The sequence below is a fragment of the Oscarella lobularis genome, chromosome 12 (genome assembly GCF_947507565.1).
Source record: "Oscarella lobularis chromosome 12, ooOscLobu1.1, whole genome shotgun sequence".
In the NCBI taxonomy this organism is placed as follows: domain Eukaryota; kingdom Metazoa; phylum Porifera; class Homoscleromorpha; order Homosclerophorida; family Oscarellidae; genus Oscarella; species Oscarella lobularis.
In genome coordinates, this window is record NC_089186.1 from 112,525 (window position 1) to 128,352 (window position 15,828).

Sequence of the window (15,828 nt, forward strand, 5' to 3'; positions counted from 1 at the left end):
GACAAAAGGAATCTTTTTTTGTCCGGGTCTTCAATACGTAACCACATACGGGCTGTCCTTCGTTGCTAAAGACACGCAGTATCCGAAACTTCGACCACGCGACGAGAAATGCTTTCGCAGACGACCGAAGAGCCTCTCTATTGCCCGGAGCAGATAAAGATTCCACCAAATCTGCCAAACATCCTGAAAGAGTTCACAAAATCGGCGATTCGCACCCAACCGAAAGATCTGGTGAAATGGTCGCACGGGTAACAAGGCAACAAAGCGTATATTCCTCCACGATATTGTTTTTTTCAGCTATTTCCAAGCGCTGGCGGCCGGCGAACGTCCTCCGGTCAAAGAACGCTTCGAAATCCCGACGAAAGAAGCGAAGAAAGGAAAACTGACCAAGGGAACGCTCCAAGTTCTTCACAAACAGGTTAGAACCGAAATATATACTGAGACGGCCGTCCTTCGCCTTTGGGGAGTACATATAAAAACATTCTTTTTTGGTTTTCTTAGCTTGGTTCTTCTAATGTCGTGAAAAAAGAACAGTTGACCGAAAAATGGAATCATTTGGGACTGGATTCGGAGCAACTGATCGAATTACTGAGGTAATTTATGACGTCATAATTTTTTAAAAGAACCTACTTGGGGAATCTTATATTCTAAAGGACATCTTTTATTTATTTGATTTAATTAATGTACCGTATTCACTCTTATATTTGTCTATAGTCTATGCATGTTTTTTTTCTTTCTTCTAGTCTTGGAGATTTTGAGGAGGAATTTGATTGGCTTAAATTTTTGTCACTTTCGTGCTCTTCTCTTGAGAACGTACGTTAGGGAGAAATATTATATCATTTTTTTATTTAGAGTTCTCACTCTCTTTAGAATATTATTTCGGCAATGGTTTTTATTTGTGAGATTTTAACTTCATGTCCGGAAGGCGGAGCGGCTCAAATTCCTCTCGACACTTTTCTGAATCTTTATAATTACCTCGCGGAAATTGACGGAGAAATAGCCAAAGAAAGAATGGAAAATGTGACGTCATATCTCAAAGAAGCCGCGTAAGTAAATCGTATAATTATGAAAAATCGGAATTAATTTTGTGTGATTAGGGGAAGACAAGATGGGCTTATTGGCCCTGCTAATTTTCAGCACAAGGATTGTCCAAGGCTTGGAGGAGATTAAGAAAAAAAGTTGGGAACTCTCTCTTTTTTCTTGTTAGATGCTATGTTCATTAATCTGCATTACGTTACGTAAAGTATTGTTCATCTCTAAAAGAATTATAATTGTTTGAGGAATGCAAGATATAGGTATAGTCAATATGTGAGTCAGCTGTTGATTGAGACATTTAGAACTCCCTACAGTACTGCTGGATGCCACGCTGATAAGTCGCTGAACTGTCATTCATCGAGACGAAGCAGGTACAATCACGTGCTGAAGCACCAATATTTCTTTACGTAACAAATCAATGTGTGACGTCGTATTATTGGCTGGTAATAAGGGGATACGTTTCTATGGTATCACTATGAGTCAGAGCAAAATGTCTCGGAGTAATGCTTGTGTCAGCTACAGCTGCATTGTCGCTAATACGTGATGTCGTTGTTTTTTCTATCCTGACCACCGCGGAAAGCGTTATAGCACATTTAATTATGTACCCGTTTTCCTGTTTGTCGCGTGATCACCGTAGGCGCATGCCCCAATCGTAACTTGCTGCCGTTCTCAGAGACTCATTCTCCTGTTCCGCATTCGCGCATTCGCGTTCAAGTTGTGAGCTCCTGAGCTAGCTGTAGGCGATGAGCGGCTCTCACGAAGCAGGTTAGCTATCTAGGCTTGTCTTGCTCACTAATGCTATCTGCTCTTCGCGAACCCGAGTCAAAGTTTCTTTCTCAACTCAGCACTTCTTCTAAAACCAGATGATCTTTTCATATTAATAGCTGCTAAGCAGCAAGCGTAGCGTTGTCTCCTTTTTCCGCAACGCGGCTCCACGTGCTTTTAACTGCATTAGCTAATTGAATCACGAAATCCGTAGGCATTTCCCAAAGCTTTGGGGAAGCGTTTGGCCAACGGACCCCACCTCTGAGCAAATTACTGAAGGACATTCTCGAGAGATACCCAGAAGGAGGCCAAATCCTCAAGGTTCTCAATGAGCATCCATGGAAAAAATTAATCATCGCATATCTGATTAGGAACTCATTCAAAATGCCGACGACGCTGGCGCAACTGAAGTTCAGTTCCTATTGGATGCAAGACCGGATGCATATGGAAGAAATTCGGTCATCAATGCTGAGATGAAGCAATTTCAAGGGCCGGCCCTTTATGCCCAAAACAACGCCGTCTTTGAAAAGAAGGATTGGGAAGGAATTCAAAAGCCGTATCAAAGCGTTAAAGAGGAAGATCCGATGAAAGTAGGTCGCTTTGGAATCGGTTTCAATTCCGTATATCATTTGACCGGTAACTACTACAAATGGACACTGATAAAAAAATCTTATTAACTGCTTTTTAGATTTACCGAGTGTCGTTAGTGGGAACGTCGTGGGATTTTTTGACCCTCACGAGAGATACGTTGCCAGGGGGGAACCTGGGCGCTCTTTTGCCCTCAAAGACGCCAACGTTTTTCCGGATCAGTTTGCTCCATACAACGTTCTTGGCTGCAGAGTTTCCGACGGCTTCTTCAACGGGACGCTCTTTCGTTTTCCGCTGAGAACGAATGGCTCAACTTCAGAACTGAGCAAGAGCACTCCCTCACCAGCGAGTATCCACAGTCTATTTGAGTCCTTCAAAGTTGACGCTCATCTCATTCCTCTCTTTTTGAAATCCGTGTCCTCTATCAAAATTCTTGAGTGGAATGCTGGCAAGGCAGCTCCAGAGGAATTATTTAGCGTTGCCCTTGGCAGCGATACCAAACAAAGCGTTGAAGATGCACGAAAGCGACTAGAAGCAGGTATCAGGGATAACCGTGCATTAGTTCAAGAAACCTTCACCGCTAGTGTTGCGTGCTGCAATCGCGGTGACCAGCCCGTAACGCAGCGCTGGCTTGTGGTACATTACATCTCTAAGCAGCACGCGCAAGTTGCACAATTGGCTGCTGAGTTAAAGCAGTTGCCTTGGGTTGGGCTTGCTCTTCCCTTGGAGCCTTTCACTAAGCAGGCCGATAGCTTGGGCCGAATTTTCTGCTTTTTGCCACTTCCTCCTAGTGATGACGACGACAGCAATACCGGATTGCCCGTGCACGTTCACGGATCGTTTAGCGTAGCGGACAATCGCCGTAGTCTAAAGTGGCCTGGAGCTGACAGGCAGGCAGATGAAAAGGCTCTGTGGAATCATATGTTGCTGGAGCATCTGATTGTTCCTGCGTACAGTTGGCTAATCAGAACGGCTATTGCACTTTCTCTTGGCCACACCAATGTCTACAGAGCGTGGCCCCGTCCATGTAACGTTAAAAATCATTGGAAGACGAAAGTTCTTCCTGGATTGTTGTCTGACTTGAAGAACTACGCGATTCTTTGGACGGAAGCACGCGGAGGGAAATGGATTGAGCTGTCCGATTCTGTTCTGAACGACTCTTTTACCATGAGCGAGCATTGGAGAGTGGCGTTTGAAGAAATGATTGTCATTGGAAAGAATGTCGTGTTAGCTCCAGAAAACGTGTTGGAATGTTTGGAGCACGTCAACAGTAAATACCGAAGCTTTGACTGCGGGTTCATTCGCTCTGCACTTAAGGAAAATTCTCATTATCAAACTCTATCGCGTCGAGAAAAGCTGAGTCTACTTCATTGCATTCTGGCAGACAATTCCTATTCCGATTTAGACGGACTTTGTCTTCTACCAGTGAGCAGCCTAACGTTCGTCGCCTTCCAGATTCGTCGGAGGTACGTTCAAGGTGATGAAGTTTACATTGCAGGCGACGAATGCCCTATGTCTTTGTTTCCTGGGATGGAAAATAAATTTTTTGACGCGTCAGTTGAAAAGTCGCTGTACAAGAAACTGACGTCGCGTTCAAGTTGCACTTCCTTGCGACTGAAGCCCTTGGAAGTTTACAACGTCTCCAAACTTCTAAAAAGCGTCTTTGCTGAGACTTGGATTGCCATAAAACGGGACGTGCGCACTGTTTATTGGAATCCTACGCAGCATGGTCACCCAACCAAGGAATGGATGCAGCAACTGTGGCAGTGGCTGGCAAAGCATCGTGGTGTCCTAAGTGACTTGACCGGATACACGATTGTGCCATATAGCCATTGCAAGAGGTTGGCTCAGCTTGTTTATCAGGAAAATGTTGTCTTTGCTCAGCACGACTCTGTTCCAGTTCAGCTGCCGCCGTTGGTATCAGCAGCTCTTGCTAACACTGGATGCGTTGTTCTTCAAGACTGTCCCGAGTATGTTTCCTCCAACAGCGAATTGACGCAGTATATTTGGTCTCCACTGAACATTTTTGCATGTCTCGCCAAATCGCTTTCTTCGCTTGAATCGTCTTCTTTGAGCTGGTCTGCTCAACAATGTGAAGAAGTGCTTTCATTTCTTTACAGAATCATTGGGACTAATCCGCCCAGAGGTGGCGAGCAATGTACTTGTCTCCTATTGATTCCTTTGTTTCGTCGTTACCAGACAAACGCCTATGTAAGCCTGAGCAAGTGCAATAGTATTGTTCCTCTTTCGCTGAAGAAAGGCCTTCCGATTACCAGGGATCTACTGGCATTTCCGAGTCACGAGGAAGCTGCTCTTATGAGACACAGTTTAAATGTCGCTGACTATTGCTCCTTTTCAGAAATTTTTCTCAGGTTTGTTTTTCCTGATTTTCCGAAGTATTCAAGAGACGACCGGACGACAATAGTGAAATATCTACTTGACAATACCCACGAAATTGATAATGCTGTTCGCGAAAAGATGGCGATGTTGGAGTTCGTCCCTGTATCCAACGGCTCTGTTAGAAAACCGTCAGAATTGTTCCTACCTTCCGGAACACTCTCCAGGCTCTTTTCTGGACAACCGGTTTTCCCAACAGGTCTCTTTGATCCCTCTTTGGAATACGGTAGAAAGCTTTTTCGTACCGTCGTCTCTCGCCAGCTGGAGTCTATTACTGCGTCAGAACTTCTTGAAATTGCCAAGTGCGCGTCGAGAGGTGATGTCGATAAAGGTGAAGCACTGTTCTGCCTGTTATCTGACAATCTGTGGGCAAGGCAAAAACTGACGAACGCCGCTTGGAAATGGTCTTCCACGGTAACCTACGCAGATCAACTTCGAGATCTAGATTGGTGCCCAATTGAGAGCGAACCGGTAGAAATTGGTAGTGTTCTTCCGTGGAAGGCTTCCTCTACAATGACAGCTTATGCAGAGGACGTCGTCTGCACTCTCGCGGACATGAGAGTGTCTCTATCCGATTTATCTTGTCTCGTTGGTAGCAGTGCCTTCATAGTCAAAGGTGGAGTGGTGCGCGATAAGAGCTTGATGCAGTTTCTCGAGCTTCAACTGCCTTCAATCAGCCACGTCATTAGTCAACTGGAAGAAGCAATTAAGCATTACAGCACCCATCGACGACCTGAAGAATTTGATAAGATAATGAAGTCTTTTTTCAAAACGCTTTCGCAGTTAACCGACTCTTCTTGTTGGACGGCTTCTTCATTGAGAAGTGAAATTTCTCAGCGTTTCAAAAATACGCCCTTTGTCTGGCTTAACGAAACTCACGGGTTCGTTCGAGCGGATCGTATTGCTCAATCGTGTCTTTTTCGCTCTTCCTTGGAACCTTGGCTCTTCAAGATCGACCAGTATCCTCATTTGAAGCAGCCAAACCTTTTAAAAACTTTGGGTATTCAAGAAGAATTCACTCAAGCAGATGTTCTTCGGGTTCTTGACGAAATGAAAACTGCTCATGAGAACGGAGAACCAAAAGCAAATTTTTACCGAGATTTAGATCTGGCTATTCAGATCCTGAATTGGGTGACAGAAGAAGTCGACGTTCTGCCAGAACATCTAAAAGAGAAAGTTCTAGTGCCTGCTGACAGCCAAAGCGTTCTTGATCTTCAATCCTGCTCCAACGTTATGTACTGTGATGCCGAGTGGCTTCGCTCCAGTGACAAGAGTTCACTAACCGACGAATTCAAAGTGATTCACCGAAAAATCACTCACGACACGGCCTACAAATTGGGCATTCATTCGTTGAGCAAACGTCTGGCACCGTCAGAGTCTCTTGACTTTGGCTTTGAGCAGCTCGGTCCCAACGAACCTCTCACTCTTCGCATCAATAACATTCTGTCTGAATACAAAGATGACGCCGGCATCTTCAAGGAACTGGTTCAAAATGCTGATGATGCTGGTGCTACGGAAGTGTCGATTCTCGTCGACTGGCGTCAAGGGGGTTCGTCTTCTGTTCTCTCGCCCGAAATGAAGCACTGCCAGGGGCCCGCTTTGTGGGCTTATAATAACGCCACTTTTCGCGACGAAGACTTTATGAACATTGCCAAATTGGCAGGGAAGACGAAGATGACAGATTTGAACAAGATAGGACGATTTGGGCTTGGGTTCACTTCGGTGTATCATCTGACAGACGTTCCCAGCTTTGTAAGCCGAAATTTTGTTGTCATTTTTGATCCTCATCGGTTCCATCTTGGGAATCACATAACGGATCCGTCAAAACCTGGCGTAAAGATTGATTTCTGTGCAACGCCGATAGCAGAAAGATTTCCCGATCAATTTCAACCATACGAGGGTGTCTTTGGATGCAGCGTGAAAGATCAGCGAGCATTTCCCGGAACCTTGTTTCGTTTGCCTTTGCGAACCCCTTATCAAGCTTTTAAGAGTGACATTAAGAAAGAAGCCTACGACGAACGTCACGTTCAAAACGCGCTTGACGCTCTCAAACAAGTCGGCGAGAAAATCATGCTTTTCCTGAATAACGTTCGCTCAATCAATGTGTACAAGCTGAAGAAAGGGTCGACGTCGCCGATGAAAGATCGCGTATTTTTGTTTGGAATGACGGCACGCGACGAAACGCCTGATTTGCTGAGTTCGAGCATGAAGCAGTCTCAGCTGTTTTATCAGGCTTCTGAGGTGGTTTGCAGTGGTACGTCTTCTTCTCATGCGAACGCTTCCACTGTACGCTGTGTTGAATTTCGCGACGCTAGTAGTGTGAAAACCGAGCGATGGCTAATATGCTCTTCGATCGGACGGAATCAATGTCGAGTTCTGGCACGGTCACCAGAAGGAAGGAAGAGTGGTTTGATGCCCTTTGCCGGAGTCGCCGCTAAGCTTTCATCCAACAAGCCTGCTGAACCTGTTGCTGTAGATGGCGAAGTGTTCTGCTTTCTTCCTCTCTCGATTTCAACCGGCTTGCCTTTTCACGTTAACGGATTCTTTGCGGTTCATTCGAACAGACGTAGCCTATGGTGGCACAATACCGAATCTGTGGCTGAGGACAGGAGAGACATCGACGCTAGGTGGAACGAAGCACTTATTACGGATGCTTTGTCAGAAGCAACACTTGCTATGCTTATAGCAGTGACGTCAGTTTCACAGAATCCGCCGCTTGGTGACTATTACCGTCTGTGGCCAGACATCTCTTCGGCGCAACTTATGTGGAGCCATCTAGCTATGACTTTCTACTCCACTGTAATCAAAGAGAAGGCGGCTCTGTTTAAAACAACTAGTGAATGGATTACCCTACTTGAAGCACTGATTCTTCCTTCGGATGTGAAAAGCCTTCCTCATGCTGAAACTTTGACGGAACTTTCGTGTCCTAATTACGTCCCCATTCCGGACGGTGGTGGTCATGTGCTAAAAGGCTTGACTTCTGTTGGCGAAGCGTTTCTTCGCGAAAGACTTATGACCGTCGAATCATTTGCTGAGAAAGTACTCCCCAATGCACTGACGCTATTTGAGGCGACAAAGAGAGATGAGCTGATCTGCGCTGTTTTGAAATTGATCATGTCTCCGTCTCTGCATCTATGTGGAATTCTCAAAGCAATGTCTTTTGTTCCTTGCTCACCCGACGGAATGCGCTTCTCGCGACCTTGTTTTCTAATTCAGCCTGACTATGCTACAACGGATTTATTTAGTGAAGAAGATGGGCGATTTCCTTTCCAGAGTTATCGGACCCCTGACATACTTCAGGCCCTGACAGTCTTGGGGATGAAAACTTACAATCTTCTAGACTGGGAAGACGTTACTGAACGACTTCAAGGCGTATGTCGCATTTCAGAAAACAGCAAGATTAAAGTTCGTTTCAACGCAGTTACGACACTGATGGAAAAGTTGGACAGATCTATGAAGCCGTGCAGTTACACTAAAAAAGCGGAAATCCAATCTATTGAATGTTTGCCCGTGATGAAGTGTCCGGAAGAGTACCCTTTGTCGTCTGACTGGTTCTCCGATGTTCATCGTACAAAGCGTTTTGTTTCTTCTTCTGCCCAAGTGTTCTTTAAAGAATTTTCTCAGGAAGTGGGAACACAAGGAATTGTTTTGGAACTTCCAAGATCAGACTGGGAACGTCACTGCTCGTCTGTGCTACCTGTCTTTGGAATCGAGCCTCCACCGCTTGCATTTGTGCTCAAACATTTAAAAACGGCTCTTGATCGCACTCCTGCTCAGAAAACGGTTTCTCAAAATCTTAAAGATTTGATTTACGCGGTATATTTAGAGTTGAATAAACGTTTGAGATCCGGAGAACTTACAAAGGAAATCGTCTCCGGCCCTACTTTCTTGTCCGGTCGCACTGAGTGGATTTTAGTTGGCGACAGCCTCGTCAAGCCGTCTCAGCTGGCCTTCGAGTTTAGCACTGACAAATCAGCAACAAAGTACTTGCACGCCGTTCCTTATCAACTCTACTGTGTGCGCGAGCTTCTTGAAGCAGCCGGTGTTCGCCAGCGCTTTGCGAAAGAGGATTACGTGTGGGCCCTGAGGCAGATGGCTAAGGACAAGGGCAAAGAAAAACTTACAAATGACGAAGACTCTATGGCGAGCTCATTGATTCAAGAGTTGTCACGTAAGAAGGATAAAGAGTGGAGGGAAAGCCAACGAGGTGAGGAAGAAGTTCCTCTTATTTCGGAACATTCTCGTCTACTTCCAGCTTCCCAAATGACCTACCTCGACGCTTCTTGGGCTGGTCCTTCGGCGGCCGCAGCAGGAGGCAGAATTCTTGTTCGCAGCCATCTTGCAAGCAGTGAAGTGCTCCTGGAGTTTGGGGTCATACCTGCGAGAACGAGAATGGTTGATAGTCTTTCGCAAGACTTCCCAGGAGATCCTTTTGGGCAATACGAGCCATTGACTACCCGCATAAAAAACATAGTTACTGCTTATCCTTGGGGAGTGCAAATTCTTAAAGAACTGCTTCAGAACGCAGACGACGCCCGAGCGTCCACTCTTCATATTATATACGACAAACGGGTCCACCAGAAAGAATTCCTAATGTGCAATGAGTGGAAAGATCTGCAAGGGCCGGCTCTCCTGGTGTACAACGATCGTCCCTTTACTGAAAATGACATTAAAGGCATTCAAAATCTTGGACAAGGAAGTAAACGAGATGACTCATCGAAAACCGGGCAGTATGGAATCGGATTTAATTCCGTGTATCATATCACAGACTGCCCTTCGTTTATCTCTAACGACGACTTGTTCTGTGTTTTGGATCCCCACTGCAGGTTTGTACCCGGAGCAACGATCAATAAGCCTGGTCGCCTTTTTAAGCCACCGTTGAAGAAAGTTTGGAAAAGCTTTAAAGACATGAAGCCTTGCTATTACTCGGTTCTTGACCGCGACGTCTCTCTCAAAGGAGGAACGTTGTTTCGATTTCCTTTGAGAAATAAACAATGTGCAGCGAAATCTGATATCTCCAAAGACGAAGTTACGAATGAGGCTATTGAAGCCCTTCTGGACGAATTCGCCGCCAACTCTGGCGATCTCCTCCTTTTTTTGAACTTTGTTACGTCTCTCAAACTATCCATTATCGACGAAAATGGCACTCGTCGCGATAAGTTTTCGGTTCGAGTTGATGTAGACGCTGCCGCTAAAGCGAAGAGAAAGGAATTCTCTCAAAAAATTGTTGAACTCAAAGACGTTGAAACGAATTGCATTCCGCTGTATCATGTCAGTTACAAAATGTCTGTTTCTTCGAAACCTACCATTTTGGGAAAAGACAAGAAAAGAACTTGGCTTGTGCATCAATTCATGGGAAAAGCGGATACCGCCGAAAACTTCAGTGACGTCAGGAGGCTCTCTCTTTTTCCACGAGGAGGCATTGCAGCTATTTTAGATGAGAAAATAAGATATGGTAGAGCCTATTGTTATCTTCCTCTTCCCGAAAACATTCCTTTGCCTGTGTACGTCAACGGGCACTTCGCCTTGGACTCGGCTCGTCGAAATCTCTTTCGAGACACTGCTGCTGCTAGTAGTTCAGAAGGAAGCAGATGGTGCGATGAAAAGCAAATTTGGAATGAAAAACTTATTGACTTGAGCATCGCTCCAGCGTACGCAAGATTTATTGAGGAGGCGAGAGAGTACGTGATGCGTGGCGATAAAGATCCGTCTCCTGAGACTTTAGCCAAGAGACTCTCTTGGTTTCACTGTCTCTTTCCGAGTTGGCAAGAGGAGGAGACGTACTGGAGCCGTATTTCTCGTGGGGTCTACTCTAAACTGATTTGCAGGAAATCACCGGTTCTAGCTCTCGTAAACCATCCTTTGCCTCTTTCGTGGCATTTAGTAAATCTGGAAAAACCTTCAGTACTTTTCACGAAAGTGAAAGAACGTCTTTCTTCTAAACCTTATTTAGTTTGGCTTCCGCCAGGTTTTCAAGCTCCTATGAGTTGGAATCCAAGTATCCTTGACAACTTTGGGCCTAGGGAAAAATGCGGTGAATATAATTTTGTTCTCAAGTCACTACTGCTCTTGCTTGGACTTCCTATTGTCGCCACATCGTGGAATATATGCGAGGCGCTAAATAAAGTGCAAACCTGCAGCCTTCAAACGACAAGTCGACAGTCCGTATACGACTTCCTCATTAGGTTCACTGAGCAGAAGTCGTGCACACTTGTGCTTAGAATGATTGAGAGAACTGTTCTAGAAACTTCCGAAAATGTTAATTTTCTCCTACATTTTCTGTTTCAGAAGTATGGAAAAGTTGAAGAACAGCTCTCAATGGAAATGCTGAATAGCCTTCCTCTGCTATTGACAGCTGACGGAGCTCTTAGACAATTTTCCGAAGAAAATTATGTTTACTTCTCCATGTACTCTCAGCTGCTGCCACAAAATCAAAATTTATTTCTTCATCCTGCACTACGACAATCTGCCTTTAGATACTACGATTTTCAGTCACTTGCAGTTAGAAAACTTACTCCTCGTGAACTCTTACAATGTGTTCAACGTTTACCAATTTTTGATTTGAAGACTTTGGGAAAGTACAACGAGAAAACAGATCTGCTCCGACCAGATGACTCCTGGCTGAAATGCTTTTGGGAATACGTTGTGACACAAGGCTCTTCAGATTTTGAAGAAACGATTAGTCTATTTCAAGAGCTGCCTGTTATTCCCGTCAAGAGTGGCACTCGTTCTTTTCGAGCTCCTGCAAAGCTTGGACATACTATTTGCCATAATACTTCTCTCAGCGGCTCTCCTGTGGAAAGAGTGCTTAAAGCGATTGGTGTCCCTTTTCTTGAAGTCGCATTCTTCTCTCAGAGAACAACGATTATCTCTCTTCTTGTAGAGTCAAAGCTTGCAACTACAGCTAAGCCCGACAGATTGATAAGCGCCCTAGTTCATTTGTTTGAAGCGCCAATAGGCTTGCTTAATAAGGAGGGCTTTACTTCTGAAGCAGCACAGCAGATTCTCGGTCACTTTAATTCTCTTATCGATTATTCTGGTAAAGCAGATTGCAGTCTGGAACAAATCAAATCATTACCACTTTTTGAGAACGTAGCAGGAAAATTTATCAGGATTAGCAAAAAAATTGCTCTTACTCTTCCGGACAGTTTGCCCTCGTTTGGTTCTGAGCAGTGGATGGAAGCGGCGTCGGCTACAACGGCAAATATAGCGTTTTTAAAAAGGAAACCAGATTTGAATAGACTTTACAACTACTTCGAACTTGATGACAAATCTGTCGATGACATCTACGTCGAGTATATTTTGGAGTATTTCTTTGTTCTAAACCAAGAGAATCGTATGCGTCATCTTAAATACTTGGCTACAACAATGTCCCAATTTTCTGGACTTTTTGGCACAAATGCTGTTCTTGAAAAACTGAAAAATACTCCCTGTTTCTTAAGACAAGGAAGACTTCATTGCGTGTCAGCGTTCTTTAATCCATCGGTCCGCCTGTTTAGACTAATGCTTGCAGACGAGCTTTTTCCACCTGAAATTGAGACCCGTTATTTAGAATGGATGCGCTTTCTTTGCCTTCTTGGACTCCAAACGGTCGCTAGTAAAGAAAAGTTGGTCGATTTTGCTACCGAGCTTGAAAAAGAAGGAAAGAGGTTGATGAGCCCTAAAGACGCAGTTAAATGGGCAGAAAAATCGAGGCTTCTTTTCTGTCATCTTCTTGACAATTACCAAGGTCGTGACGCAAAAACGTGGAGTAAAATGGGCTCTATTTGTTATCTGCCTGCAAAGGAAGTTAGGAAAGAATTGACGGATATTTCCCAGCCGTTTAATTTGAAGACGGGCTGCCGGGCGACGAGCTTCAAAGACTGTGTTTTTTTTAGTGTACCCAACGAAAGACTCTGTTGGACTTCACGCAGTTTTTCTCCTATTTGGGACGAGCTGGTTTCTTTGGATTCAAGCCACCGAGAATGGCTTGGACTAGCAGTCAAGCCGAGTTTTAATGACGTCTTATCAAATGTCAGAACGTACGTCGATGCTGCAATGGCTGGTGTTTTAAAGCCGGAAATAGAGGCCGATAGCCACATTGTGAAGGAAATGACGAGTATAACTATATCGGTTTTGGAATATCTAAAAGAGAACGTGAAATTTTCTGCGATTGAAAACGATTTACCTAAATTGACCTCGGCAACAGACTTGAGAAATCCGGAGTTGTTTATTGCAAAATGCTTCGACGCGGAATCTAAAGCAGCTGTCGAGTACCTGCACACACTGCCGTTTGTTTTTATTCCTCGTCACGTCGAATTTTCGTCTCCAATCCAAATTGCTTGGAAAATAAAAAACGAAATTTCTCCTTATCTGTTTGACTTGCCTATAGAGTATTTGCCTTACAGAGCTGTTCTTCAACTTCTTGGCATTGACGAGGAAGCGAGACCGTTTCACTACGCCCGTGTCCTTGAAGGCATATTTTTTCATAACAAAGAAAGTAGCCTTAATCCCAACGATTACGAAAGAGCCGTTTTGGCTACAGAAAAGTTGTTTGAAAGTCTTCAAAGAGATCGAGAAGTGTCTGTAGATTCTCTGCAGCCTCTTTATCTTCTCACGAGCAAAGATGAGCTTAAGTTATCAAGTGAACTCGTATTTTTAGATGATGTCAGCCACCACGAGAGTATCATTAGCAGCTTGTCCTATCATTTTCTGATTGACCTACAGAAGTGCAAATTGTCATCACTTCACGAAAAAACCGTCGATTTTCTTCCTGAAGAACTTCGTCCTAAAATGTTTTCCAGTCTTGTCGGCGAACGCATCAAAGAAGGAAGCATTGTAAAGTCGACTAGCGACGAACACATCGGAATTGCTGGGGGTCTAGAGGATTTTCTAAAGTCTGAACTGTTTTCCAGAGGCATTAAGAGCGTTTACGTTCACCAACAGAGGGAAGATGAGATTCCTCCAACCTTGGTTCAAGGATTTAGGACATTGGCTGAGAAGTTTGAGGTTGAATGCTTGCGTTCTTTTCGCACTTCACTCCTTGTTTTCTCAAGTGAAGAGGAGATAAGCGAGACATCAAAAGATGACATTTTCCTGAAACCTGCTGTTGGCGAAGATCCTTCTGTGCTTTATGTCACGGAATCGTTTTTGAATACTGCGAACAATCGCGGCAGCATTTTTTCAGAAAAAGTAGCTGAATGCGTTCTACATCTTTTGCAAACTTCCTTCAAGCAAGACAGCCATATCGTCGGTATGCTTTCATTAGATGATTCTTCGGAAATACCTTTATATTTAAAAGAAAAAGGCATCAAGTTTCTTCAACTGTCAGACGGCGAAGACTTTTCAGACGGTCGTGGACTTGGCAGAGTGGAGTGCGGTAAACGTCTTTTTCCTAGCCATGAGCGACAAATGAAATACAATTTGAATTTCAAGTTTGAAGTAGACGAATGGGTCGCTTACGAAACAGACGAAGATACGTACATCTATGCGAAAATATTTCACAAAGTTTACGAACGCAGTGTGAAGGCCGAAGCTGGTTCAGTTAGACAAAGACCTAAGTACATGATTAAAGTTGGCCCAGAGGAACCGATTGAAGCAGACAGTATAAAACTTTTCAAATTCTTTAGAGAACGTCCTGCGCCAAATCTTCCAGAACTTACTGAAGAACGTGAGGCCGCTGGCGGAAGCACAGATGTTGCAGTTTCAACTGGAGGAGAAAGCGATGATCATTTGAGGCAAGTAGGTTTGTCTTTGGAAGAGAAAAAAGACGAGGTGCGAAGGTTGCTGTCCGAAATTTGGACACTGGAAAATAAAGACGACCAACGGAGAGCAATTAAGCGGTTGTTCTTGCAGTGGCATCCTGACAAAAACGACGATCCCGACGCAAAAGACGTTTTTATATTTTTGATGGCCGAAGTGGAGAAGGGGCCTCCAGCCGAAAGTCGAAGCGCAACGACGGGAGGTGACGCTTCGTTTTCTTATAGATCATTTTACGACGGGTGGAATAGCTATGCACAACGTTCCCGCCAGCGTCCACGTGAACCCGAGGCGTCGCCTCAGCCTCAAACTACTTCTGGCCAATTCCGGTCTCGATCTCGCCGAAGGCGATCTGGTCCGGCATTCTTTTCGCATTCTTGTCCTCCGTCTACTCCGCACCTGAACCCGGATCCAAAATGGGGAGCAATGTATATTAGACAGGCCATAGCTGATTTGCTTGCTGCTCAAGAGCATTATAAGAGACAATGCGAGAAAGATGACACGGCTTCCAAGAACTTCGCTCTTGTCTGTTATCAATGCCGCGAATCCGTCGAGAAAGCACTGAAGGGCATTCTACTCTGCAAGAAGGGAATAGATGCTAAGAGAATGGAAGAGAGCAAACTGCAGGCGTTTCTCCATGCTTCGGATTATGTCGGCCGTCATTCAGAAGAACTCGTCGATTTTGTGCTGCTAATAGACGACGAAGATGCCACGAAAGCTCGAGTTCCGGCGGCTGACTCTACTTCCGAACCGGCTTCATTTTACACTAAAGCACAGGCAGACATCGCCTTGGAAGGAGCAGAAGGTGTTCAGAAAATCGTTAGTGAAATCTTTCCCTCCATATGATTTGCTGTGAGATAAAAATAGTGTCAAGTAGTCTGTATTTCTGTTTTGTTTGTAGTGTTTCTTGTCACCGCTTCTGTTTTACCTGATGCTGCTGTTCTTTGTTTGTTGTTGCCGATTTTCGCTGCTTCTTGTGGGTATATAGCCTTTAGCTAGTGTAGCACCGCACCCAGTAATTACTCTTTGCTTGAACTCCATTGCACGTACGTTATGTAGCCGCATTGTAGCCGCATTAAATAAAAAAGGTTTAGGCCAACAATTAAGTTGCAGTCTTCTGAAATTCAAGATGACGCTCAGTCCGTGATGACCAAGGGTCACGTGTACGTGCACGTGGCCAAGATGGATGTTCGTTTGCTGTCGCTCTCCGATTTGTCCGTCGCATGCCTTTGCAGAACTTCACCGATATTCGCTGAACTCGACGTTACGAATGCTCTACTACCCGAGCTACTCCCGTCGGTCGCC

At 44.7% G+C, this 15,828-nt stretch overlaps 2 protein-coding genes across 2 annotated transcripts; both read left to right on the forward strand.

Moving 5' to 3' along the window:
• Positions 1 to 39: 39 nt before the first annotated feature.
• On the forward strand, positions 40 to 1,288 carry LOC136194303 (ropporin-1-like protein). The gene is made up of 6 exons (XM_065983381.1): positions 40 to 248; positions 298 to 418; positions 502 to 593; positions 744 to 813; positions 871 to 1,046; positions 1,098 to 1,288. Exons 1-6 carry the CDS (start codon positions 109 to 111, stop codon positions 1,168 to 1,170), a joined length of 672 nt encoding a protein of 223 aa, XP_065839453.1. The 5' UTR covers positions 40 to 108; the 3' UTR covers positions 1,171 to 1,288.
• Positions 1,289 to 1,673: 385 nt separating this feature from the next.
• On the forward strand, positions 1,674 to 15,615 carry LOC136193521 (sacsin-like). The gene is made up of 4 exons (XM_065982428.1): positions 1,674 to 1,800; positions 2,015 to 2,121; positions 2,172 to 2,436; positions 2,489 to 15,615. Exons 1-4 carry the CDS (start codon positions 1,779 to 1,781, stop codon positions 15,367 to 15,369), a joined length of 13,275 nt encoding a protein of 4,424 aa, XP_065838500.1. The 5' UTR covers positions 1,674 to 1,778; the 3' UTR covers positions 15,370 to 15,615.
• Positions 15,616 to 15,828: the final 213 nt, after the last annotated feature.

Excerpts from the sequence above, each read along its gene's own strand:
- LOC136194303 (XM_065983381.1), top strand. The coding sequence starts at position 109 with ATGCTTTCGCAGACGACCGAAGAGCCTCTCTATTGCCCGGAGCAGATA. Across the intron at positions 249-297 it reads CTGGTGAAATGGTCGCACGG|CTATTTCCAAGCGCTGGCGG; the intron begins GTAACAAGGCAA and ends TGTTTTTTTCAG. Across the intron at positions 594-743 it reads CAACTGATCGAATTACTGAG|TCTTGGAGATTTTGAGGAGG; the intron begins GTAATTTATGAC and ends TCTTTCTTCTAG.
- LOC136193521 (XM_065982428.1), top strand. The coding sequence starts at position 1,779 with ATGAGCGGCTCTCACGAAGCAG. Across the intron at positions 2,122-2,171 it reads AAGGAGGCCAAATCCTCAAG|GAACTCATTCAAAATGCCGA; the intron begins GTTCTCAATGAG and ends ATATCTGATTAG. Across the intron at positions 2,437-2,488 it reads TTCCGTATATCATTTGACCG|ATTTACCGAGTGTCGTTAGT; the intron begins GTAACTACTACA and ends ACTGCTTTTTAG.